Source organism: Petaurus breviceps, unplaced genomic scaffold (assembly GCF_028583685.1).
Source record: "Petaurus breviceps papuanus isolate PSGF00001 unplaced genomic scaffold, PetGlider_PUasm1.0 534, whole genome shotgun sequence".
Classification (NCBI taxonomy): domain Eukaryota; kingdom Metazoa; phylum Chordata; class Mammalia; order Diprotodontia; family Petauridae; genus Petaurus; species Petaurus breviceps.
The window spans coordinates 221,158-247,527 of NW_027186362.1; the positions used below are offsets into that span (position 1 = coordinate 221,158).

General features: G+C 43.9%; 1 protein-coding gene across 1 annotated transcript in view; it reads right to left on the reverse strand.

Annotated features, from left to right (window-relative positions):
- Positions 1-25,715, reverse strand: part of LOC138172436 (scavenger receptor cysteine-rich type 1 protein M130-like) — a 50,037-nt gene extending 24,322 nt beyond the window's left edge. Inside the window, exons 1-8 of the mRNA XM_069102205.1 lie at positions 25,487-25,715; positions 22,674-22,763; positions 18,365-18,685; positions 13,130-13,444; positions 7,449-7,769; positions 4,560-4,880; positions 726-1,040; positions 317-631 (exon numbers count right to left, since the gene is read on the reverse strand). Coding sequence (XP_068958306.1) covers positions 317-631; positions 726-1,040; positions 4,560-4,880; positions 7,449-7,769; positions 13,130-13,444; positions 18,365-18,685; positions 22,674-22,763; positions 25,487-25,532 — 2,044 coding nt within the window. The 5' untranslated portion in view covers positions 25,533-25,715. The remainder of the gene's footprint in view (positions 1-316; positions 632-725; positions 1,041-4,559; positions 4,881-7,448; positions 7,770-13,129; positions 13,445-18,364; positions 18,686-22,673; positions 22,764-25,486) is intronic.
- Positions 25,716-26,370: the final 655 nt, after the last annotated feature.

Below are 26,370 nucleotides of genomic sequence, written 5' to 3' on the forward strand. Positions count from 1 at the left end.
GTGTGTGTGTGTGTGTGTGTGTGTGTGTGTGTGTGTGTGTGTGTGTGTATGCACAGGGCTAAATGGGGTGGTTGGATGATGAGATTAGAGAGAGGTCCAGCCCCAAAGGCAAGTCCTTGTCCTCTGGGGCCCCTCTAATTGTTCATTGACCCAGAGAGGGAGGGAAGAACACACTGTCTTGAGATTCCCTCCCATGGAACTCCTTGACCAAACACACTCTTCTCAGATTTGTCCCTTCTCAGGGACAGGTCTCCCAGGAAGGAGACCTGGTCTGCCTCTGCCCCTGGACCCCAAATGGAAGCTTCTCTTCTCTTACCTGAGCAGTTCACAGAAGCAGTATTTGCATAGGAACAAAGTGGAGCTCCCAAGGCAGTCATTGGACAAGTCTCCAGGTGGGACTCGGTTCCCAAGCAATGAAATGTGTGCACCCACACAGGGCCTATCGCTTTTCCAAAATGCTCTCCTGTGGGGACTGAGACAGCAACTCCACAGTCAAGCTGCTTGCAGAGAACATTGGCATTGGCCAGATCCCAGTGGGAGCCACAGACGGCTCCCCACACTCCTTGGACCTGGACTTCAACACGCCCCTCGCACCTGGAGCTGCCATTCACCAGCCGGAAGTCTCTGTACCCTGGGAAGAAGATGGGACTTTACAGAAGAGCCCGTGGCCCTGGAAGCCAGGGGATGGGGGGTAACAGGCAGGGAATTTGCCCTCTGACTCTCACTTGAGCAGATGACGCCGATGGTCCTGTCAGAGCCGCATTGCCTGCTGTGAATGGGTGCTGTAGGGCACAACGTGATATGGGACTCATTGCCTTGACACCGTAGCTCCTCAGGAAGGACCTGGCCACTTCCTTCTCCAAAGTGAGATGCCGGCAGGACGGAGACAAGGGTGCCGCACTGTAGTTCCCGGCACAACACGCTGCCCGTCTGCAGAGGAAGGTCAGGACCACAGACAGAGACCCAGCTGCCTCCATGCTTCACTTCCACTCTTCCGGAGCAAGGAAAGTCTCCTCCACTCAGTCTTGGCTGCATATGGTCTGTGAAACAAGAAACCTCCAGTAAAGATCTCGGTCCCACTTACGCTGCATTGCTGGGGGAGAGCACACAGCTTTTTCCTGCCCCCCCCTGAACCTTTCTTCTGAGCCCAGTTGGCATGTGTAGCGGCAAGCACCCCAAGCATCCTCAGGGTGGCCGCCAACACAGGTTCTTAGATCTGCTTTGTTAAAGGAAAGCAACTCAAAATGGGTTAACAAGCTTACTTTAAACAGTCAAATATGTATCATTTACCTAGTTCAGGGGAAAAAGGTCAGCACCCTGAACTTCAGAATATACAGACAGAATTATCAAGACAGAGAAACAGATCAAGTAGACAGTTTTCAAACTGTCCAACCATTACATCCATACCCAATCAACATCTGGGTTTCAACTTCTGGGTTTTTCAAAGCCGAGGGAGGGCTCTCAACAACGGCTGCCCAGAATCCAGATCAAATCACAGAACACTTCTCAAAGTAGCCCCAAAACAAAGCTACACATCAGGGCTTATATAGCCTTCTCCTGGCTCAGAGAATGTAACAACCTTATTGACTCATTGGCCAATCAAGAAGTATCTACTGAAAAACAAGCCTCTCACCCCAGGCTCCAGGTGCACTTTAGCCTAGGGGCAGGGAAGATCTTAAAAATTTACATTCCCATTACAGCATGGGCCAGGAAGTTCTCTTCCCACTTCTCCCCAGACCACCCTCACTGCTGCTGCCTGGGATAAAGGCCTCTGAGAGCCGGTGGAGCCTATGCTTTCTACTGAGGTCTTCCTTGAAAGACTATTTCTTCTACACACAGATATCAACCACTTGCTCCATTCAAGATATTGTGGAGAACATATGGCATGGGACTTCAAGGTGCTGACTGTCCTGTAGACTTCAAGACCTATTGTACCAAACACAGAGTTCCTGACACAGGAAATCTCTTGGAATGGAAGGATATTAAAATAGACTAGTTTGCTATTGCCAATGAGGTAAATTATTACTTCCTTTTACCCACTCTGAAGGTGCTCCACAGGCTGGTCCCACCCTATATTTTAATTGTAACAAGTCCAGTAATAATAGCTGTCAGCATCGGTTTGCATAGGATATTTAACTTGATCCTTACAGCAACTCTGTGCAGTAAAGAGACGTTATTATTGCTATTTTACAGATAAGGAAACTGAGGTAGAGAGGAGTTAAATTACATGTCATGGTCACACAACTGTCCAATATTTGCAGTCGGGTATGAGCATAGCCCCCCTTAACTCCCCGTGCAGCCTCCCATCCACCATCCAGTGACATCTGAAGGGATCCATCCACCAATCTTCCATTGCCAAGGCAATTAGTAGGCTTGGGTGTTTGGGGACTAAGCCTAGTTCTTGGTCCAAGGTGGGACTCGCTGGCCATCCTGCCTGGTCAGAATTGCCCAATGAATCTTAGGCATGATGACAGGTCAGCATATGTGGAATGTCTTCTGCCTTTTATCCTTTGGGGACAGCTCTTTTATACATTTATAACATCTAATATACCCTGGTAATAATAATAGTCATAATAATGGGCATTTAAGTAGCCTTTGAAATTGGACAAGTGATCTAGGTGTGCACACTCTCATTGGCACCTCAAAATAATCCTAAGTAGGTGGGATTACAGGAATTATTACTTGCATTTTACAGTTGAGAAAATTGTGGCTGAGAGAAGTAACATGACGATATTTCCAACTATATCTATCTGTCTATCTATCTATCTATCTATCTATCTATCTATCTATCTATCTATCTGCCTATTTTTCTCTCGATCTACCTATCTGCCTACCTATCTCCCTATCAATGTCTTTGAGACATCTTGTGCCCAGATAGCTTCCATACTTCTTGTGATTTTTCTATATACAACCATATTCTCTTATTTTGTGTTAGTATAACTTAATTCTTGATCCATTCACCCATTAGGCTTCCCAGAACAAACAGATGAAAGAATGCCATTCCTAATGGTCATGAGTTTTGTGAACATACTGCAAATAGGTCTTAGCAAATGGCCTTCCCCTCTTAGACAAGAGATGGGGACTAGTTTTTGCTGTCTTCATGACCACTCCTTCCTTTAGTGAGATTACAAAAAGGGTGCACAACTTATCCTTGTTTTGAAGGGTTGGACATACCGGCACCCTACATCAGAGTCCAGAGGCCCAGGGTTACCTCAGAAGCCTTTTTCTACCATTGTAATCCTTGTAATGACTACACCAAAAAGTTCCTGTTCCCTGAACCTAAAATAACCTGGACCAGTCTTCTGGACCAATCCCCTTCTACCACCAATGGCTCCTGCACCATTGACAGAACTGTTCTGACCAAGACTTAGGACTAATGGATGTGGAAGGCATTTTTCCATGCTCATCAGTTCAGTGTAGCTCCCTGAATCTTCATTAAGCACCCAAGGCCCTGTCTTTCCTCTGACTTACTGGGCACTGTTGACCTAGGAATTCTAAAGGTCATCACCAGTCACAGAGTGGGTCTTCCGGATGCCTAAGGGTCAATGATCATTGCATGGAGCAAAAATAGCCCTATCCATGAGTTATTAGTACTTCTGGACTGAGCTTTGAAACACACCCAAAAGAAATCTATCAGAAGCACTGAGCAGACAATGAAGCCACATCCCTGTGCAGGGCACTGGCATTACTGCTGAATGCCATGTGCTTGTATCACTGCCAATGGGTGTAGAAGTCTGTGAATGAGGAGGGTCTGGATACTTTTTTCTTGGGGGACCTCTCTGCAAGTCTGTACCTGGGTGCCCCCAGCATCTCTTTCTGGGGATGGTGGAGGATCTGTTTCTCTGGATTACTGAAAATGGAGTGAGTTGGAGGAAAGGAGGCCAAGTGAGGCAAAGGCCAAGGAATGGACACGGTTAGCTGTGTATTGACATATTGGTGCTAAATATTGCTAATTGTGAAGCCATCCCAAAGAACGGAGCAAACACAGCTCATTCCTCTACATGTTGAGGGCAAGGTAGAAGGGAAGAAAAGGTCTGCTTGGCAGAATGGCCTTGTCCTGAGAAGAAGAAACTGGGATTTGTAATTTAAGCCTGATTGTGTCTCAGGTGCCTAGGACTGTGTTGAGACCAGGCACCCAGAGATAGGATATTTGCTATTCAGGAAGGAGCCAATGGGCAGATAATTCTCAGGAAGTCCCCCAGAAGAGAATCCTTATCACTGTGACCCCACCACAAAGAACCCCCGGGGTTTGCTCTGCTCTGATACTTCCTCCAGGCCCCTAACAACTCACAGCCTGGCTAATATCTGTGTGTGTACACGATGGAAAACTCTGGCTTGTTTTGTTGCTGGAGCCATCGAGGAGATGGTGACTATGGGGCAGGGGCTGAAGAAGAGGCACAGTACCTGGGCAAAGGGGGTCCAGCAATTACTGCGAATTGCTCAGAATCAGGATGCTTGGGCTCGGCTGAGGTTCTGGGAGGAATATTGTGGGCCCCTACTCATTGAATCCTTCAGAATCAGAGTTCCCTATGGGGATGGCCTCTGAGACCAAGACTCACCTGAGCAGATGACAGCAGCTTTTTCATCCTCATGACAGGAGATCTTTCCCCATTCCCAATTCCCACAATCCCAAAAAGATTCCTCTTTTCCATAGCATTTGATTCCGGTGATCCAGATGTGCTCAGGGACGTCTTCAAAATCATACTCCAAGGGGATGCTGACTGCAGCTCCACAGCCCAGCTGCTTGCAAACCACGCTGGCTTCGTCCAGCGACCAGCTTCTCCTGCACACGATGCCTGCCTCCTCAGGTCCTCTCACCTCCACTATGCCTGCACACTGGCTGCTTCCCCCAAGAAGCCTCAGCTTCAGGGCAGATGGATCTGGAAGAGAGACAGGAACTTCAGCCATGGGCTAGCCATGAGACGTGTCTTCCTCATAATGGAGCCAGTCCCTGCAGAATATGGGAACCCCTGGCACCCCTGCCCTAGGGAACTCAGCTGGCGTGTTGGACATCTAGACTGCTCCTTCACCGCAGGGAGGCCTCAGAAACACCACACTGTGCCAAGCATTTGGGGCACACAGGGTACACTTGAGGAAGTGGTCCAGTGATATTGAGGACTCCTTATTGGCATGGTTAGTATACTAGCCTCTGGCACCTGAGGACCTGATAGATCCCATATGACTTTTAAGGGAGAGGTTTCTGCTGATGAATAGGGATGGAAATAATTATTCAGTAGCTTTTTATAATATTGGATTACTAAAAATCTGTTTCATTTGTTATTAATTTATACACTTTATATTTTTGTTAAATATTCATAATTTCCTCAGAGTTATTAGTTTTGTTAGAATATAGTAGAAAAATAATTTTTTCATAATTTCCTTTATTTTTCTCAATTGTGATGAATTCACCTTTTTATTTTTGCATAAACAATTTGATTTTTACCTCTTTTAAAAATTAGATTACCTATTAATCTATTTTAAAGGTTGGTTTTGTACTTTTTGGAGGGAGGAAGGCAGGGCAATGGGGGTTAAGCAACTTGCCCAAGGTCCCATGGCTAGTAAGCATTAAGTGTCTGTGGCTGGATTTGGACTCAGGCCCTCCTGACTCCAGGGCCAGTGCTCTATTCACTGCACCACTTAGCCACCCCTAAAGGTTTTTTTTTAAAAGAACCTAACTTTTACTTTTATTTATCAACTTAAAGCATTTTTTTTCAATTTTATTAATTCTTTTTTGGTTTTCAGAATTTCTACATTTCTAAATTGGAGAATTTGTTTAATTGTGAATTTGTTTTCTCATTTTAAAAAATTGCACGTCCAACTCATTGACTTGTTCTTTCTCTCTTTTGTTGATAAAAGCATTGAGAGATTTTAATTTTCAAAGCCTGACACCATCAGTTTACATCATTGTCATTTTCTATTGTTCCTATGTTATGTTCTCTGTACCACCAGATTTTTTAGAATTATTTCATTTTCAGCTATTTTAAATGCTTTCTTTGAAAATCATTCATTACAAATAATTTTTATTTCATTGTGATTAGTTATATATATGTATATATATTTACTTAGTATTTCTCCTCTCCCATACGTGGTTAGTTTGGTAATGATGTCATGTACAATTGAGAGTATTTGCAGTCATTTCTATTACCATTCAGTAATCACAATAGATATGTCTTTCCTTCCTTCCTTCCTCCTTTCCTCCCTCCCTTTCTTTCTTTCTTTCTTTCTTTCTTTCTTTCTTTCTTTCTTTCTTTCTTTCTTTCTTTCTTTCTTTCTTTCTTTCTTTCTTCCTTTCCTTTCTTTCTTTCTTCCTTTCCTTTCTTTCTTTCATTTTTTGCTTTTTGGAAGAGGGAAGGCAGGGCAATTGATGTTAAGTGACTTACCCAAGGTCACACGACTAGTAAGTCTTAAGTGTCTGAGGCTGGATTTGAACTCAGGTTTTTCTGGCTCCAGGGCCAGTGCTCTATTCACTGAGCCACCTAGACACCCCTCTTTCTAAATTTTATAAAGTTTATATAGATTCAGAACTTTTTTTTATATTTTGGTTAAATTTGTCTAGCTTTGAAGGAGCTACATTGCAGTCCTTTAAAGAATGTAAGAGCAGGCAAAATGTTTGTGTCTAACTCTAACCCTGGTAGTAGGAAAGCAAACAGTTCAGTTACCTACCAAAGGCATTATTTTCTTAGTGTTTGCTAGATTTACAGATGCCACATCATGAAGCCTGAAAAGAGGGAGGAATAAATTTCCTCTTACTTTCCAGAATAGAAGCTGGCATGTGTCATCAAAAATAGACCCCAAACAGAATTAACCTCACCAAACTGTGCATCAGATGTGCTATATTGAGAAATTAGTTGGCTGTACTTTATGCCTCTCCCGCTGTCTCACTCTGGAACTTCCTTTAGTACCGAGGGCCTCCTTGCCTTGGACTATCCCACTGTCCCTTTTGGCCTGGTCACCCTAGAATATCTCTCTACAAGGCCCACCTCTGTTCTGTTGGTGAGCTCCATCTGGAGGCTTTGTTTTGTGAAGGAACTCAGCTTTGCCTGTGTTGATTCCCCTCCTGGGCTTGTTCCTGACTTTCTGGATTTCAAAATCATGTTCTGGCAATTGATACATTTATCTCTCCTTTCCCTTTGTTTTTTTTAAGCCTTTCCTTTGTATGTTGTATTTTCCCATTAGAATGGAAGCTTCTTGAGGGCAGGGGCTATCTTTCTTTTTGCTTCTAATTGTATCTCCAGCACTTGGCACCATGCCTGGCAATTTAATAAATACTTGTTCCTTCCTCCCTCCCTCCTTCCATCCCTCCTTCCCTCCTTCCCTCCTTCCTTCCTTCCTCCTTCCCTCCCTCCCTCCCTCCTCCCTCCCTTCCTCCCTCTCTCCCTCCCTCCATCCTCCCTCCCTCCTTCCTTCCTTTCTTCCTTCTATGAGGTGCCCCTTCACTGGGGCCTTACCTGCACACATCACTCCAACATCCTCATTGTGTCCACAGTCATGGTTTTTCCATCCTCTGTGTTTGCAGTCCCACAGAGCTGACTCATTGCCATTGCAGGAAACATCATCAAACCAAATGTGTTCAATGTCCTCACTAGCATTAACCCTGATCAGGGCATTCACAGCAGAGGGGCATCCTGCTTGCCTACACACCACAGCCCCAGCATTCCTGTTCCAGTTGTCATCGCAGACTGTCCCCCACTGGTGATTTACTCTCATCTCCACTCGCCCTGAACAGGTGCTTGTTCCACTCCCCAGTCTCAGGGCCAGATCTGCTCCCTCTGCAAGAGAGATGCACAGACATGTCGATGATGGGGAAAGTTTGGAGGCAGAAGTGAATGGGCCAGTTCTATTAAGGAGAAGAGCCTAGGATGAAGAGAAGGACAGGGAGAGAAGCATAGGAGAGAGGCAGAGTGAGTTAGCCTTTGGCTCCTGGTTCGTGGTTTTTGAGAAAAGGAGTAGCCTTTCACCAAAGTGCAGCAGGAGGCCTTGTCATTACATGAGTAAGGTCAAAGATCAAGGGGAGAGATGTCCTGGAGCCTGTGAATATCATACCTCCGTTCTCACCAACTTTCTCCCAAGAATCAGTTTCCTTGTCCCAGGCTGCATTTCATTTTCAGTGGCCACATATCTGTTATCTGGAAATTTGGGAAGTTCCTAAGCATGTTTGTGTCATGGGGTCCCTGGTCATCAGTCTACTGAAGGCAATGGGGCCCTTTGCAGAATCATATTTTAAATGCATAAAATAAAATAATTGTATCACAAAAGAAACCCATTATCTTAAATAGTTATCATAATATTTATAAAACAAATTTCATGGACCCATTAAAGAACCCCAGTGTTAACAGAAAACTGGCATGGGAAAATGAGCCTTTATCAGAAACAAGTGAACGCAGTAAGCCAATAAACAAATATGTGAAATACTTGACAAGAATGGATTGGAAGATAGAAAAAGAGTTTCAGACAGACAGACAAACAGACAGATAGATAAAGATGAGCGTACACCATATAAATTCCAAATAGATATGTAACCTAATTAATCAATTAATAACAATCAAATATGTTCTTACAATGTTCCAATGATTGTCCCTGGGCTTACAAATAAAAATAAATAAACAGTCATTGCCCTCAAGAAAATTATCATCTACCAATAAAAGATATGTATATATATATATATATATATATATATATATATATATATATATATATATATATATATATGAATATGTACAAGATAATTTGGGGGGTTGGGATGCACTTGTAGTTTGAAGTTATAAAAATTAGAACAAAAAGGAAGAAATTACTTTTTATAGCTTTAATCAGGGGTAAAATTCTTCATGAAAAAAAGAGGTACATGAATTCAATGATATGAAATTAAGCTTTTCCATCAATAAAATCAGTGCAATGCTAATCAGAAGGCAAAGTATCAATTTAGGGGATGTTTTTGGTATCAGAACTTCTTGACTAAGGTCTAATGGCCAATAGATGAAGGGAATTTACATACATATACACACACATGGATATATACATATATTTATAAAGCCAATAAATGAACAAGGAACATAAAAAAACAATCCTCAAAAGAAGAGTTGCAACTATGAAAGAATATTCCAAATCATTAATTGTAAGAGAAACTCAATCAGCAACTCAGATTTCACTGCACACCCAGAACATTGGCAAAAATGTTAAAAGATAGGATTCATTAATGTTGGCGGCAGGGTTGTAGAAACAGTATGGACTGTTGGAAGATTTGTGAATTGGTCTAACTCTAACCAGTCTAGAAAACAATACAGAATTACACAAATAACATGTCTACCATGTCTATGTTTAACTCAAAAAAGTCCGCTCTTCAGCATATAAAGGAGGTCAATGGTAAAAAGAAAGGCGTCTCATAAAAACGAAAATATTTATGGTGGCACATTTTGTAGTATTTTGTAGTAACAGAGATAGAAAAGGGTGAATGGCTATCAGTTGAGAAGACAAATGAGTTGTGGTAAAGAAAGAAATGGGAATCTTATTGTAGTGTAAGACCTCTTTGTATGCTCGGTTCATGTATGAAAGTGGGAATGGAAAAATCCAGGAATTAGTTGGAAATATACACATTTTAAATTAGGTCAGAGACCTAAATCTGAATGTTCATGTTCCTCTAATTTGTTAAAAAATTTATTATTATATATTATAATAAATTATTATTTTATGCTTTATTTATATATTTTAACATTAATAATAAAACCTATTGTGTTTGAATTTGTACCCATTTTTTTTTCACCACATATTGGTGTACATGTGAGATGTCGTTCTGTGTCTAGTCTCTGCCAGATTCCTTTATGGTTTTCCAGCAACTTGTGTCAAATATTGACTTCTTGGCCCCATATCTTGGTTTTGTTTTTTGTTTTTGATTTGTCAAACACCATTTATGACTGTGTTTTGTCTCTCTACTTTATTCCACTGATCCCCCACCCTATTTCTTAGCCAATACCAGATTGTTTTGCTGATTCCCACTTTATAATCCAGTTTGGAATGAGTAGGCCACCTTCGTTCACATTTTCTTTTCATTGATTCTCTTGATATTCTTGACCTTTTATTCTTGCAGATAAGTTTTCTTATTATTTTTTATTTCTACAAAATAATTCAGTTCAATACACATTCATTAAGTAGCCACAACGTGCCAGGCACTGTGCTAATTCTTTGGCAGTTTGATGGGCATGACCCTGAATCAGTTACTTTAGGTAGCGTTGTCAATTCTGTCATGTTGTCTTGTCCAACCCGTGAACTTCATTTGTTTAGCCCAATCCTTATTAGTGTGAAAAGTGTTTTCTAGTTATTTTAAATGGAATTTCTTTTTTGGTGTCTTCCTTCTGGGTTTTGTTGATAATATACAGGTATCATGATGATTTAGATGTGTTTATTTTGAATCCTACAACTTTGCTAAATTGTTCATTTTTTTTATTAGTTTTTCAGTTGATTCTCTTGAATTCTCTAGGCATACCATCATATCATTGGCAAAGAAGGATAGTTTTGTTTCCTCATTGCCTAGTCTAATTAGTTCAATTTCTTTTTCTTCTCTTCTTGCTATTGCTAGCATTCCTAGTATCAGATTGAATAAAAATGGTGATAATGGACATCCTCACTTCAACGCTGACCATATTGGGAGGGCTTTTAGTTTATCCCCTTTATAGAAAATGTTTATTCTTGGTTTTAGATAGATCCTTATCATTTTAAGAAAGTTCCATTTATTTTTAATTTTTCTAGTGATTTTAATAGGAATGGACTTTGTATTTTGTCAAAAGCTTTTTCTGCATCTGTATCATCATGTGATTTTTGTTATTTTTACAATCAATTTCTATGTGTAATTTTCCCAATATTGAATCAGCCCTACACTCCTGATATAATGCCTAGTCATATTGTATGTTCTTTGTGATATATTTCTATAGTCTTCTTTCTAGAATTTTATTAAAATGTTTGCATTAGTATTCATTAGAAAAACTGATCTATAGTTTTCTTTCTCTTTTTTTCCTCTCCCTGGTTTATGGAGAAACCATATTTGTGAAGATGCCTGGCACGGAGAAATAGAGTGTCTTATTCATGGTACAGCAAGGAGGCTTATGTTACTGAATAGCAGAGCATGGAGAGGGTATAAACCTTAATTCACCCCTTAATAAAACAATTTGTTTTGTAAGACTTGGACTCAGTCAAAAGACTGTCCCAAGGACCTAGAAGGCTACATGTAGGTTCCCCACTCCTGAAGGTGTAAGAAGAGTGGAAAAGGGGGGGGGCAGGTTATAAAGGGTTTTGAACGCCAAAAAGAGGATTTTGTATATTGTTCTGGAGGTGATAGGGAGCCGCTGACATTTATGGAGTAGAGAGGTGATGTTGTTGGACCTATGCTTTAGTGAGATAGTTTTGACGGCTGATCTGTGGATGGACTAGAGTGAGGAGAGATTTGTGGCAGTCTGGCTTCCAATTTCATCATTCAGCCCAAACCACTCTCTCCAAAGTTAATTGCTAAAGCTAATGGCCTCTTCTCTGTTCTCATATTCTTTGCCTTCTCTCCAGCCTCTGACGTCATCGATTGTCGTCTTCTGGAAACTCCCTGCTCTCCTGGTTTTCCTCCTACCTCTGTGACTGCTCCTCCATCTCCCTAGCTAGATCTCCATTCAGCTCGTATCCATCAACTGGGAGGATCCCCTATGGCTCCTTTCTTCTTTTTCTATATTATTTCTCTTGGTGATCTCATCAAATTCTTTCAATTATTAAGTTTTTGTGGATGATGTTCAGATTTTCTTGTCCAGCCCTAACCACTCTCCTATGACTTCAAGTCTTGTATCTATTACAACCTATTAGACATCTTGAACTGCATATCCCATAGACATCTTACACTCAACAGGTCCATAACTGCACTCAGTATCTCTAAACCCTCAACCTTCTCCTTTTCCTAACTTCCGCATTAGTATGGAGGGTACTGCCATCTTCCCAGTCATCCATGCCTACACCTTAGATACTGTCCTCAACTCCTCCTCCCCCCATATCCAATTAGCTGTCGAGTCTGGTTGGTACTGCCTCCATGGCAACTCTTGTATGTGCCACTCTCTCCTCTGCTACTACCACTGCCTGGGTTCTGGCATTCATCACCTCATACTACCATAGCCTGCTGGTTGGTCTTCCTGCCTTAAGTCCATCCCCACTCCAGTCTGTCTTCCACTCAGCTGTCAGATTGACCTTCCTAAAGCATAGGTCTTGCCATGCCACCCTCCAATTTAATAAAATCCGGTGACTTCCACTGACTCCACAATTGAAAGTTAAAGCCTGGTTTTTGCTCCCCTTTAACAAGCACACTTTCCCTCTGAGATGATCTCCAATCTCTTTGGTCTATATAGGTTTGCATATAGTTGCTTGTGTGTTGTCTCCTACATCAGATTTCAAGCTTCTTGAGAGCAGGGGTTATCTTTTTGCCTTTCTCAGAGGCAGAGCCTGGCAAACCACAGTCACATAATAAGCACTTGCTGTTGAATTGGAGTAATCGAAAGGTGGGATAGGCTATCTTATTGGAGGTCACCAGGTAGAACCTGGATGACCACTTGTTGGGTATGTTGGAGGGGGATTTTTCATCAAATATGGGTTTACTAGATAGCTACAGAAGTGTCTTATGTCTTTGAGATGCTGTGGCTTTAAATTGACAGGGGCAGGAGGAAGTGGTTGTCGTCTGATTGGAGACATTGCATAGTTGTGGTGGTAGGAGCCACAGGATGTGGCACTGTGATGAATGTGGACAGTGAAGAGGCGTGAAATTCCCAACATAGTCTGAGTTTGGGCCTGAAATACAGAATGTTGGAAGGGGGAGAGCTTGTAGGGGGGATGGGGCAAGATAATGAGGTAAGTTTTCCACACTTGAAATAGGAAGTGACTGGCCCTGGAGTCAGGAGGTCCTGAGTTCAAATCTGGCCTCAGACACTTAACACAAAAACTAGCCATGTGACCTTGGGCAAGTCACTTAACCCCAACTGCCTCCCCCCCCCCAAAAAAAAGAAAAAGGAAGTGAGAATGCTTCAAGGTAGATACCATACCTGTCAGAGGCAGGAGACTTCTGTTTGGAGGCATGAGGCATGCATAAAGGAATTTCTATTTGGCGGCCAAGACTTACCTGAGCAGAGGATGGATACGTCCTCATCGTGATTACAGTTGTGCTCTCCCCATCCACTGTGTTGGCAGTTCCAGAGGGCTGATTCATTACCAAGGCAGGAAACTTCATCAAGCCAAATGGGGCCAGATCCATTTTTAGCATCCCCAAGGGAATGAAGAGCTGATCCACATCCCAACTGCCTGCACACCGTGGAAGCTTCCATATCCTTCCAGCTATCATCACACACAGTACCCCACTGTCCTGTGACTTTTAACTCCACTCTGCCTTCACAGCGATTAGTCCCATCTGCCAGCCTCAGTTCTAAGTCTTCTTCACCTGCAACAGAGGAAAAGACACAGGCAGAGAAGAGATCTCACTGAGTTAGTTCCCCAGAGAACTCAGCACTGTGTTCTCACTTATACTGGAGAATTGGGCTGAGGGTGTAATCACAGAACATGAAGTTTAGAAAGAATCCAAGCAGATTCTAGTCATTTCCATACATGCAGGAATTCCTAAGATGCCATCCGCCCTGTGCCTGAAGACCTGCAAAGAAATCCAATTCTTGTCATTGTTGCTGGTTTTCCAAAGGAGATGACCTCTGGGAGGAGCCATGTGAATGTGTTTAAGGGGGATAATTTGGGAGTCCAGTGGAAAAACCTGTGGACTTTGGCCAATGAAAAGCTTGAGTTTAAATCCTCTTTCCTCAATCCTTTATTAGCTCTGTGGCCCTGGGCAAGTCCTTGAGTCATAATGTAATTATAATAATATAATATAATAATTATAATAATCGCAGTAACTGCCTCTTAGGGTTGTTGTAAAGATCCAATGAGACAATATATGGGAAGCCTTTTGGGAGCCTTAAGGTCAGTCACCATCATCAGGCATTATCACTCCCCCTGCCTCCAAAGAGGTATCTCTTCTCTCGGCATTGAGATTGGAATGCAGAACCATAGCCATAACAGCCCCTGACATTTGCATCGCACTTATTAGTTGACAAAACACTCCTACATAGAGTATTTCAATAGTTCTTCACAGGGAGTGGTTTTCATTTATTAACCCTGGAGAGGGCTATTAGATTATGCAAACCATACTATTCAGCTTAAAAAATTGCTTTTTATGCAAATTAAAACAATTTTGATATGCCCCCTCACACCCGTCAGATTGGCTAACACTACAGAAAAGGAGAATGACAAATGCTGGAGCAGATATAAAAAAATAGATACACTAATGTACCATTCATGGAATGATAAACTGGTCCAACCATTCTTGAGAACAATTTAGAATTATGCCCAATGAATGAAACTGTGCATACATACACTTTGGTCCAGCAATGCCATTACAAGGTCTGTATGCCAAAGAAATCAAAGAAAAGGGAAATAGACTGTTATGTACAAACATATTTCTAGCAGTTTTTTGGGGGGTGGTGGCAAAGAATTGGACATTGAGGGGATACACATCCATTGGGGAATGGCTGAACGAGTAGCTCAGTGATTGGACAGGAACAATCTATGACAAAATATTACTGTGCTAGAAGAAATGACGAGCAGGAAGACTTATCTGAACTGATGAAAAGTGAAATGAACAGAACTAGGAAAATCATTGTATACAGCAACAGCTGTGTATACAACCACTGTGAAGGACTTAGCTCTTCTCAGCAATAAAATAATCCAAGACAGTTCCAAAGAACTTGTGATGAAAACTTGCTATCCACCTCCATAAAGAGAATTGGTGAATGCTCAGTGCAAACTGAAGCAGATTTTTTTCACATTCTTTATTTTTATGTCTGTGTTTTCTTTTGCAACATGGCTAATATGGAAATATGTTTTACCTGACCTCACATCTATAATTGATGCCATATTGTTTGCCTTATTAAGGGGTGGGGGAGGGGAAGGAGGCAGAGAATTGGGAACCCAATTTTTTAAAAAAATGAATGTCAAAAAATGTTAAGTGTAATTGGAAAATAATGAAATTAAAAAGATACTAAAAAAAGAAGAATTGCATTTCATATGCAAGGCAGTTTCAGTTAATCAGTTCAGGATAGGAATCGTTAATCCTTGGGAAATCTGGGACAGGGGATAGTATGAATAAATGCAGCAATTGAGGGAAAGACCCTACACAAAGAGAGCCATTGGGAGTGATTTAGACCTTGAAGATTGTCTTGTAGAGTTTGTTAGTAACTGACATCTCCTCTCTCACAAGAGACTAAACAATCCTTGAGCACCAATGGAGCCTTCAATTTCCTGAGAGCATTGGCACAGAGCCACCACTGAAGACAAGGTCAATGGGGAAATTGTTCTGTCAGCACCTGCATGTGCCCATATGGTCCACCCAAGCACCAGGCCTTCCTGTTGCCTTCAGGATCCTCAAGGTCCCCTACTAGGGCATCCATAGCTAACTTTCTTCAGAGAGCATTCCACCTTCTTGATTTATTCTCCATTTGTAAACCTTGATCTTATTCATCAAAATATTGGGAAAGGCTTGATAAATTAATTCACACTAGAACGTTTTCACTTCACTCTGTGTACACTTGTGGGAAGAGGGTATCGCAGACTTTTTTTTTTAAAGCAATAGGGGTTAAGTAACTTGCTCAAGGTTACACGGCCAGTTGTTTCTGGGTGTGGTGCTAAGTATCAGAGCCTGGATTCGATCCCAGGTCATTCCAACTCTGGGGCCGGTGCTCTTACTCGCTGTGCTACCTGGCCACCCCTAGGGTATCACAGACTTTGAGGGCATTCTTTGTCCTCACAATTCTTGCTGTGTCACTTTAGTGAATACCTAGTTCTAAAATTAAGTCTGGCTGGAAAATTGACATCAGCTGATAATGAGGGCACGGCCTCAACCAAGCCAACCTGGCCTATTCCTAGAACCTAGAACCTAGACTAGACTATCTAGGACTATTCCTAGAACCTTGAGGAGAGAAAGAGCCAGACTATTGCACCATATTTGCAGTCATAGTTCATTGAAACCTCAGCCCTGCTGACTGACAGTTTGATGGTCACCTGACCACCTTTCTTCATGTGTAAAATAAGAGTTAGGCAGAATAGTCTCTTTAGATGTCTCTTCCATGTTTGAACATCTAGCCCTTTTTTTTAAAAAAAATTTATTTTATTTAATTTTTTATTTTTTGTAGTGGGGAAGGCAGGGCAACTGGGGTTAAGTGACTTGCCCAAGGTCACACAGCTAGTAATTGTTAAGTGTCTGAGTCCGGATTTGAACTCAGGTTCTCCTGACTCCAGGGCTGGTGCTCTATTCACTGCACCACCTAGCTGCCCCCACCTCTAGCCCTTTTAACCCTCAGAGTTAACTATCCCTCCCACCTTGTCATGGAGAGGTGCTCAGCTCAGTGTGTTACAAAGGACAGTGCCAGGGTAGATCCCACCATCTGCAAGAAGCCGGCCAGTGCTTCACCACAGAGACAAAGGAACTGAGATGATTCCATGAGACTGAGAATTCTGGGCCTCCCTCTAGATCATGAAATAGCAGGACACCCCAGAGGTTTCCACAAGAAATGAAATGTCTACAAGCAGAAACACACACACACACGCACACAATGCACACACATACACACATGCACATACACTCACACAGAACATGCACACACAACACACACATGCACACATGTGCACACATACTTACATACACACATTCTCACACACACACACACACACACACACACACACACACACACACACCATGGGCTGAGGAACGAGGCATTGAAGAAACCTGATGAGATGTCTCTCCAGAACAGGGAGGCAGTGGGAGGGCCAAACAAAGTGGGACCACAAAAGTCCTGAAGCAGAAGGTCATTTGGCAGAAGAGAGGTACAGGGCTGCTGAGCAGAAGAAATCAGGCATGGGATTTTCTCCCAGGGACTGCCAGACCTTGAAGACCCATGGCACGAGAACAGTAATTGGGTGAGCCTGGCCTGAGAGTCTTCTGGTGACTGGCCCTGCTCTCAGCCTCTGGAGGAGGTGCACACAGCAGAAAAATGACTACAGCAGGGTCACTTTGGAAGGAGGGGGAAGCCAGAATCCCCAAGTGAGATTCTACCTGCCAAGCCTGGCGTATGATAGAGAGCCCAGCCCGCCCTGACATCTGGTGCAATGACAGCTCCCTGGACTTGAAGGGAGTCCTCCTGGTGGGGACCCCAGGGATGAGGTCCTCATCCACACACCACTAACCCTGAGGGGCAGAGGAAATATTTGCTGGGGTCATGAACCAGAGTTGAGGTGAGTTAAAGAGGATCCTCCAGGATAAAAAGGAAGGCAGCCAGCCTGCACCTCTGGGCAATACCCAACTCTGTGAGGGGACAGGTAGACAGTGCCCTCACCAGGCTCAGAAGGCTGCACGTGCCCCAAGCACCAGACGCAGCGGAAGACAGGAAAGGAGCCTCATTGGCCAGTCCTGGACATCAGGCACCAAGGACCAGGTTCACCACCAGCCCAGGAGAAGGGCTGCAAATGAGTCTCCCTCTCTGGCCCTTGTCTGAGGCTCCTGAGTGGTACCCCTGGTAGGAACTCTGACCCCCAGAAAAACCCTGGTGAGACTGGGCTGGCTCGGGGTACCCTTCCTGCAGCATGATGGTGGAACAAAGACCTGGACCCCAAGTCTGTTTCAAGGGTAGCGGCCACAAAGGGTAGGTGAAGGAGAGAGGAAACTAGAAGCTCAGCCCCCAGGTGCCTATCCCTCTATCCCCAACTGTGGCTACATTTAGGGCTCCGGAAGCCTTTCCCCAGAAGGTGGGAAGATGGGATAGAAGGGGTAGAAAACCTCCCACCCAACCCCTTACTGGATCCAGGATTACAAATGCCTTAGTGTAGCCAAGGGTGCCAACACCACAGGTAAGTTTGGAATCAAAACGAACCATGGAGACAGTGATTCCCCTCTCCTCCTAGGCCTCAACACATGTGGGGGGCTTGGGAGAAGGACCCCAAGAAGACAGTGCTCCTTCAGGAATGGGTCACTCAGCCCCTCACTCATTCCCTGAAAGCCCATTTGTACTCTAGCCCTAATTTTTAGAATTCTGGTTTTAAGAGACTTCTCACAGGAGGTTTTAAGAAGGCACAAACAAGGGGTGGCTAGGTGACGCAGTGAATAGAGCACCAGTCCTGGAGTCAGGAGGACCTGAGTTCAAATCTGGCCTCAGACACTTAACACAAAAACTAGCTGTGTGACCTTGGGCAAGTCACTTAACCCCACTTGCCTTACCTTCCCCCCTCCAATAAGAAAAAAAAAGAAGATACAAACAAGACATACCTGTGCAGGTCACTTGGGCATCTTGACTGGACGTGCAATTCTGCTCTCTCCAGCCGTTGTGTTGGCAGTCCCAGAGTGCAGATTCACTCCCATGACAGGAAACACCAGCCAACCAAAAGGGTCCAGGTGCAACAGTCCAATTCCTCCACCCAGGGATGATGAAAGAAGATGGACACCCCAGCTGCTTGCAGACCACAGAAATCTCATTTCTGCCCCAGTCATCATTGCACACCAGGCCCCACTGACCCTGGAATTTCACCTCCACTCTCCCAGAACATCTGCTGCTTCCATTGACCAGCCTCAACTCCCAGTTAGAGTTCCCTGCAATAGACACAGGCTTGGGTCACAGGAGAACCTCCAGGAAATTCAACTTCAATTCTCCAACACCTTGAGGTCTCTTTGGCCATCTTTCCCCCCTTCCATTTCCAGAGTTCCTCCAGCTCCATTCCTGGTGAGCTCTGGGAAGGGCACATCCCACTTTCAAAAAAAATCCCTAGAGCTCTCATTAGAATTGTGTCCTTTGAATTGAGACAAGGAGAAATGCAGAGTACAGCCTTCAAATGGGGCTTCCACATGATGACTTCTTTGAGTCCTGCATCCATCTGCTGCTCTCTACCATATCCATGATAGGACATCCTTCCCTGGATCTTTTATTTCTGAAACCTCAAGTCCCCAAACTTTTCACACAAAGACCTACTCAGTTCATGAAAGCCTGGGGGTTTTGGGAACTTGGGGGAGGGATGAATGAACAGAGAGTGTGGCACATTGGATAGAATACTATATTGGAATCAGGAAAAACTGGGTTCAAGCCCTTCTTTGGACTAGCCTTGTGACCATGGACAAGCCACCTAACCTTTTTTAAACCTCAGTTCCTCATCTGTAAAATGAAACTAGTAACAACATCTCACAAGATTATTGTGAGTCTCAAATGAGCTCAGCTATGGAAAGCCTTCTCCTCTTAAAGATAACTAATATTCCTAGGAGAACCAAACCATGGTCCGTGCCCACGCTTGTTTCAATCATATTTGGGAAGGAAATTTTCAGAATGCCCTCTTCCATAAATAGCAAGGAAAACGATTTCTTTTAATTTTTCCTCTCTCTTATTCACTTCTTTTATTAAATTGTCCTCTCAGCCAAATTCTTATCCTGAACACACTTGAAAAATGTTGAGCTCACGGGAGGCCTCTCTGGGAAAGTAGAGGTGGAGGGGTATAAGGAAAATAGACACGACATAAAAACAAAATATAGCAACAACAGCAAAATCATAAAAGCATCAGCCTCTTTTATATCAGATATAAAATTGGGAAAGATGGTGAAAGATGAAGGGATGGGTTTGGAAGGGATACTATAGGAAAACAGACACACTCCTACTGGAGCTCAGAATCGGTGCGACCATTTTGAAAAGTAATTGGATGTTATAGAATAAAAACCACAAAACTTTTTATGCTTTGACCCGAGGGTACTTTTGAATGGTAAAAAAAATACCTGCATGTGCAAAAAATAAATCAAAGACATTGTTTGTGATAGCAGAAATTTAGCAATATATCAAGTGGCTTCTGGTTGAGAAAAGGCTGAGTAAATCATAGGATATGCATTCCATAGTGAGTCCCAGGAAGGAATCCAAGAAATCTCCACGAAGTAAGTTAGAGTGCAAAGAGAAACTCGATGCTTGCCACAAGATCAGGGAAGGCTCCTTCTACCAAGATAAAGTCAGAATGGGCACACGATTTAGATATAAAGGTTGGTACTCTAAGGAAACTGGGAAAACGAGGAATAGTTTCCTTGTCAGATCTATGGAGAAGGGAAGAATTTGTGACCAGATAAGAGAACAATATGAAATGAAAAATGAAAAAGTTTGATTACATTAAATTGAAAAGTTTTTGCTCAAAGAAAGTCAGTGCAACCAAGATTAGGAGGGAAGCAGAAAACTGGGAAATAGCTTTTACAACCAATGTCTCTGATAAAGGCCTCATTCCTAAATTACATAGAGAACTGAGTCAAATTTATAAGAATACATGTCATTCCCCAATTGATAAATGGTCAAAGGATATGAATAGGCATTTTCAGAACAAGAAATTAAAGATATCTATAAGCACATGAAAAAAATGCTCTAAATCACTGTTGATTAGACAAATGCACATCAAAACAATTCTGAGGTACGACATCACACCTGTCACATTGGCTAACCTGACAAAACAGGAAAATGATAAAAGTTGGAGAAGATGTGGAAAAATTGGAAGACTAATGAATGCATTGTTGGTGGAGTTGTGATCTGATCTAACCATTCTGGAGAGCAATCTGGAATATGCACAAAGGGCTATAAAAACATGCATACCCTTTGACCCAGCAATACCACTTCTAGGGCCATATCCCAAAGAGATCATAAAAACAGGAAAAGGACCCACAAGTACAAAAACATTTATAACAGCCCTTGTTGTGGTGCCCAAGAAATGGAAATTGAAGGGATGCCCATCCATTGGGGAATGACTGAACAAGCTCTGGCATATGAATGTAATGGCATCAATTGTGCTGTACAAAAAACCTGGAAAGACTTAGATGAACTGATGCTGAGTGAAGTGAGCAGAAACAGGAGAGCATTTTTACACAGCAATAGCAACAATGCACAATGACTAACTTTGATAGACTTATCTCTGCTTAGCAATGCAAGGTTCTGAAACAACTCCAAATGACTCATGATGGAAAATGCCGTCCACATCCAGAAAAAGATATGGAGTCTGAATGCAGAGCCAAGCCTTCTGTTTGCTCTCTCTCTCTCTCTCTCTCTCTCTCTCTCTCTCTCTCTCTCTCTCATGGTTTCTCCAATTGGTTCTAATTCTTCTTTACAACATTACTAATGTGAAAATATTTTTTTTTAAGCAATTGGGGTTAAGTAACTTGGTCAAGGTTACACGGCCAGTTATTTCTGGGTGTGGTGCTGTCTGAGCCTGGATTCGATCCCATATCATCCCGACTCTGGGGCCGGTGCTCTTACTCGCTGTGCTACCTGGCTGCCCTGAAAATATTTTTAATATGAATATGTATGTAGAGCCTGCATTTCATTGCACACTGATTTAGGGTGAGGAGAGAGGGGGGTTGGGGAGAATGTTTATGGAACTTCCATAATCTTATGGAAGTGAATGATGAAAACTAAACATAAACTAATTTTTTAAAAATGAAAAAAGGATCAGGGAAGTCCACAAGAACTAGACAAGAAGAAGGTCACCGCTGGGTCTAGGTGAAGCACAAACACAGCCTTCTTTCCTACAGCAAGCTGTCAATTAGCAAGGTTGGGGTTTGGTGCACCTTCAGTGAAAGCCCCAGGAATCTTGCTTCTTGGCTGTTTCAGGGACTAGCAGACCATGCGTTGCACCAGTATTGTCAGGGAACACTAGATGGAGCCATTGTGCTTCCTTGAAACCAGAACCATCAGCAGCAAAGTAGGATTTAGCAGGATGCTCCTTGATTTGCTCTCCTCTCTTCCCTGCCATTTTGCCGCTGGCTTTGTTCTTTCTAAGGCCTCCCTCATTCTATTGCTGGACTATCTGGCCATCATGACAGAGAGGAGAAAAGATCTGCAAAAGGGTGTCAATGGACAGAGAAACGTGTGGAAGGAGATGCCGATGAATGGCCATTTGGTTTTTACCTTGCTTTTGCAGACTCACAGCATATCTGTCTCTCTAATCTGCCTGGCTGCATGTCTGTTTAATCTAAAACCAAGCTGTGCATCAGAGAACTCACAGTTTCCAATGCGCGCCCCTTCGGCTGTCTTTATGTTTCCTACTGATCCTTGCGTTCACTATAGAAGGGGAAGGTGGCTCACTGGTGTTTCTGGGTGGTCAGCAAGGGCTGAGCACTGCTTTGCTTTAGCCAACAGTACAAGCATGTCTTGGACGTCCAGAGAGAAGCAGAGGCAGTGTAACTTTTAGGGAAGGGTAGTGGATTTGTGGTCAGAAGCCCTGACTTGGACCAGCCATTGTGGACAAAGCAAGGTGCCTCTTGGAGTTTCCTTTTCCTCATCTCCATGGTGAGTGCAATGATCTCTGCCCCCTCTGCCTCTTGAAGTCTGCATAAGAAAGGCTGCGTAAACCCTCCAGGGCTAAAGACAATTGAGTTCCCAGCTGCCTTCCTGTCTATAGGATCCTGAAGCTTGCTCCCTCCCTCCACATTATTTCAAGGGGCATTTGGTTCTTACTGGTTAGAGGAGTTCCTGTACATCAAATCAAAGGGTTTTCCTTTGTAACTTTCCTCTGGGGTCAGGCACAATGAGGCAGCTGTGCTTATTCCAGGATTGGGCAAACCCAGTACTCACCAACACAGCTGCTAATAAAACAGGCACTCACGAAGAGGATGGGAAACCCATGAATCCAGGCGTTCAGCTGGGGCCAGGAGCTTCCAAACTCTGTGGGGACAAGGAAGACACCAAGACTGAGGACTCACTGGATTCCAGAGTGACTTTCCTGTCAGGGCAGCAGCGAGGGGGTGCCAAAGTGGATAGAGTGCTAGGCCTGGAGTCAGCAAGACTCATCTTCCTGAGTTCAAATTCAGCCTCAGACACTTCCTAGCTGTTTGACCCTGGGCAAGTCACTTTACCCTGCTTGCCTCAGTTTCCTCATCTGTAAAATGAGCTGGAGAAGGAAATGGCAAACTCCTCCAGCATTTTTGTCAAGAAAACAACAAATGTGGTCATGAAACTTTGGACATAACTGAACAACAGAATGATTTTTCTGCTAAATGACAAAAGGGTGGCCTGGGAGCCAGGCCTACATGAGCTCTGGGTAGCTACTGGTGATGCCACAGCTGCAAGCATGCTGTGAGCAGAGGGATTTTTTTTTTTTGCTTTTCAGAGAGAGGAAGGTAGGGCAATTGGGGTTAAGTGACTTGCCCAAGGTCACCCCGCTAGTTTTTGTGTTAAGTGTCTGAGGCCGGATTTGAACTCAGTTCCTCCTGACTCTAGGGCCGGTGCTCTACTCACTGTGCCACCTAGCCACCTTTGGAGGCTTTCACACCCAAAATGATGGGTGTGAAACAACATAGATGTTCTTGGGGGATGGTTACTGCTGGTGAGAGTGGGCCCTAGAGAAGCCCCACGACATGTACCCATGGACACTCTCCTGGATGACCACAGGGTTGCATGAGTTCTTGGTAGCTGCCTCCTCAGGCCCACACTGAGTGCTAAAACACAGGCCCCTTATCTGTTATTCTTGAACCAGTATTGATCTCAAGGGGGATGTCCAATAGATGTCCACGGATGCTTCCTTGCCTCCCCGCTTGCTACTAGGTCCCGGAGTATGTTCACTATCCTCCATCCATTGGCATATAAAGACATAATTAAATACTTTTTTACCAGGGACAAAATTTGAGAGGAGGGTGAGTAGAGGTCTCTGTAGCAGAGAGGACAATCTAACCCCAGTGGCACCAGGAGACAGTGCAAGACACCTTGCCCCACAGCATCTAGGGGACGGGTGACCCAGAGAGTGGGCCATAGTGATTGGGCAGAGGCTTCCTTGCAGGCACTCCAGGCTCCACTCCTGATTTTCTGGACTTTCTCTACCACATCTCCTTCCACTACAAATTCACTCTGACCCTAAGGCCCTTTCCTCTGATTGGCTGCTCCCTCCCATAACCTCTGCTTTAAGGAGAACAGAAGCACAGGATTGCCATGTCCTTGATTCTCTTCAGGCTCCCCTTCTCAGTCTCTGGACCTTCATTACTTTGCAGATACCTTTTCCTCCCCCTGTCCAATCTTTTCAGCTCCCTTTTCTGGGTTCTTTCCCCAATAAATTGTAAGTGCCTTGAGGGTGGGGGCCATCTGCTGGTCTTTGTATCCCCAGATTTTAGCACAAAACCTGGCATAAATTTATGCACACTTAATAAAGGTTCATTAATTTGATGATTAGAAAGAAGAGATGTGGTGATGGTGGTTACCGTGAAGAGGAGGCCTGCCACCCTGGGACAAAGCTGAAAAGCCTGTTCCAGCTCCAAGTCCCTTCTTCAGTGCCCCCACCCCCTCCCCCAAGCATTTTGCATTAGCCTCTCCAAAAGCATAGACAGCCATCTGTCTCCGATAATTCAACACAGATTTAAAGCCCCTAATATGCTCAGGACCCAGTGGCTGCTGTCATCCCTTTTTGCATGCATCTCTCATCTCCCAGTGAGGAAGGAAGCTTTAAGAGGTGGCTGTTGCATTACCAAGGCCCTTGGGCTCCCTGGCACGGAGCTGGGTAGCTAAAGACAAAGTGGGTCATGTCTCTGAGCTTCTCATTCCTCATCTCAGAAGTGGGGATGAACACACTCAGAACAGTGACCTCCCGGAGTCTTTCAGACTCGATGACAGATGAGGGAGGGGCTTGGCAAACTGTAAAACACCTTAAAACACCAGCGGATCCTGTTTTGGAGGGCAAGGGGACATGCATGTTATTGGGCTCGAGGATGTGATGATTTATCTCGAGGCTAGCAGCTTTGTTGCCCTGCTGTGCTAGCTAGGCTGGTGCTCTTGAAGGCAGGGGCTACATTCTTGGTCTTAGCATCCTGGGGAAGGCAGAGGATCTGGGATTAGTACTTTTCACCACAATTGCTTTACTTGAAGTGGAGGTCATTTCATTATGATTCATCAAGGTGGGGTCTCTGTCCCTTTCCTCTCCCTCCCAAACACTAAGTCCAAGCTCATGGTGCCCAGTCCATCCCCTGGACAACAGGAGGTGCCAAATGAATACTGGTTGATTTGCGTTGTTAGAATGCCCCCTATGTAACCCTCTTTTGCAGATATTTTAGAAGCAAATGCTGTCTTTTTCTTGGCTATGTCCCTCTTCGCATCTGTCCCTTCCCCTTCCCTTCCTACTCCTTTCCTTTCCTCTCCACCCAGAAGAGGATCTTCTTCTATTCTGACACCCCTGTTGACCTTCATCCCTCAGCTCCAGTCTTGATTCTGCGGGTTCTCTTCTCTTATTCCCTATTAATTCCCTAAAACCTCAATTTCCCTCCAGGACTATATTAAGCTTATCATCATTTTCCATATGCTCTCTCGGCCTCCTCTCTGCCTCACCCCTCACCCCCCACCCCCAAGCTTTTGCTCACTGATTCTTGGACAGGCTGCTATGTTGCCCCAAAAGACAAGAAACTCACGTTTATGGGGAGAATCAGTGGGAGGTGGCCATCTGCGTCTGCTCATCTCTGCCTGTGTCTTAAGAAGTCAGTGGTGCTGAAGTCCCTTCTCTATCTTCTGCTGAGCCAGAGAAGGGGACCACCTGAGCTCTGCCAGGCACCTTTGCCTGCTGGAAGAGAGTGAGCTGAAAAAACAGAGGTGGAGTTCGCTCAGAAGGAGAAGTCTGCCCAAGATTCACTGTTCCCGTTGAGACTCATGGGCTTGCCTTGCACGGGTTGTTCTTATGGGGGAACAAGGAACAACAAAAGGGAATTGAGGAACTTGGCCCCCAGATTTTTAAAGAATGAGAATGTTAATGTACACACGTTGGTTTTGATGAATTGTCACTTTTTTGTTACTTTTACTTTATTATATCTGTACAGTCTTGTAAGACAAGAGGTTTTTATGATCCTTGAGCCTAAGGAGGGGAAAAGTTAAAAAACAATCAGGAGGAAACCTGGAAAGCTAGTTTGGTGTCAAAGGGGTTTGAGCACTGCTGCCCTTGGGGTCAGGCAGGCACGCCTGTGATCCTCCTGTCACATCGTAGCCTTGAGGCCGCAGCCAAGCTACATGACTTGTGTCATTCCCAAACCATGTTGCCCTTCTCCCACACGTCTTTCTTCCAGCATTAGGAAGTAAGTTCCTTGAGGACAATAACATCTGGATTTCCTTTGCCCCTGAATTCCTTTCCTTATGCCTACACCCTGCAGGAAGGCCCAGTGCGTCTCCAGGAGACCATAGGTGCTCAGAGCACTGCTAGAGAAGCCCAAGTCATAGGTAGGTAAAACAGTTTTAGCCTTCTGCTTCTTAAAAAAATACATTAAAGACATTCTTACAAGATATTGTGTGTTCCCCAGACAGACCA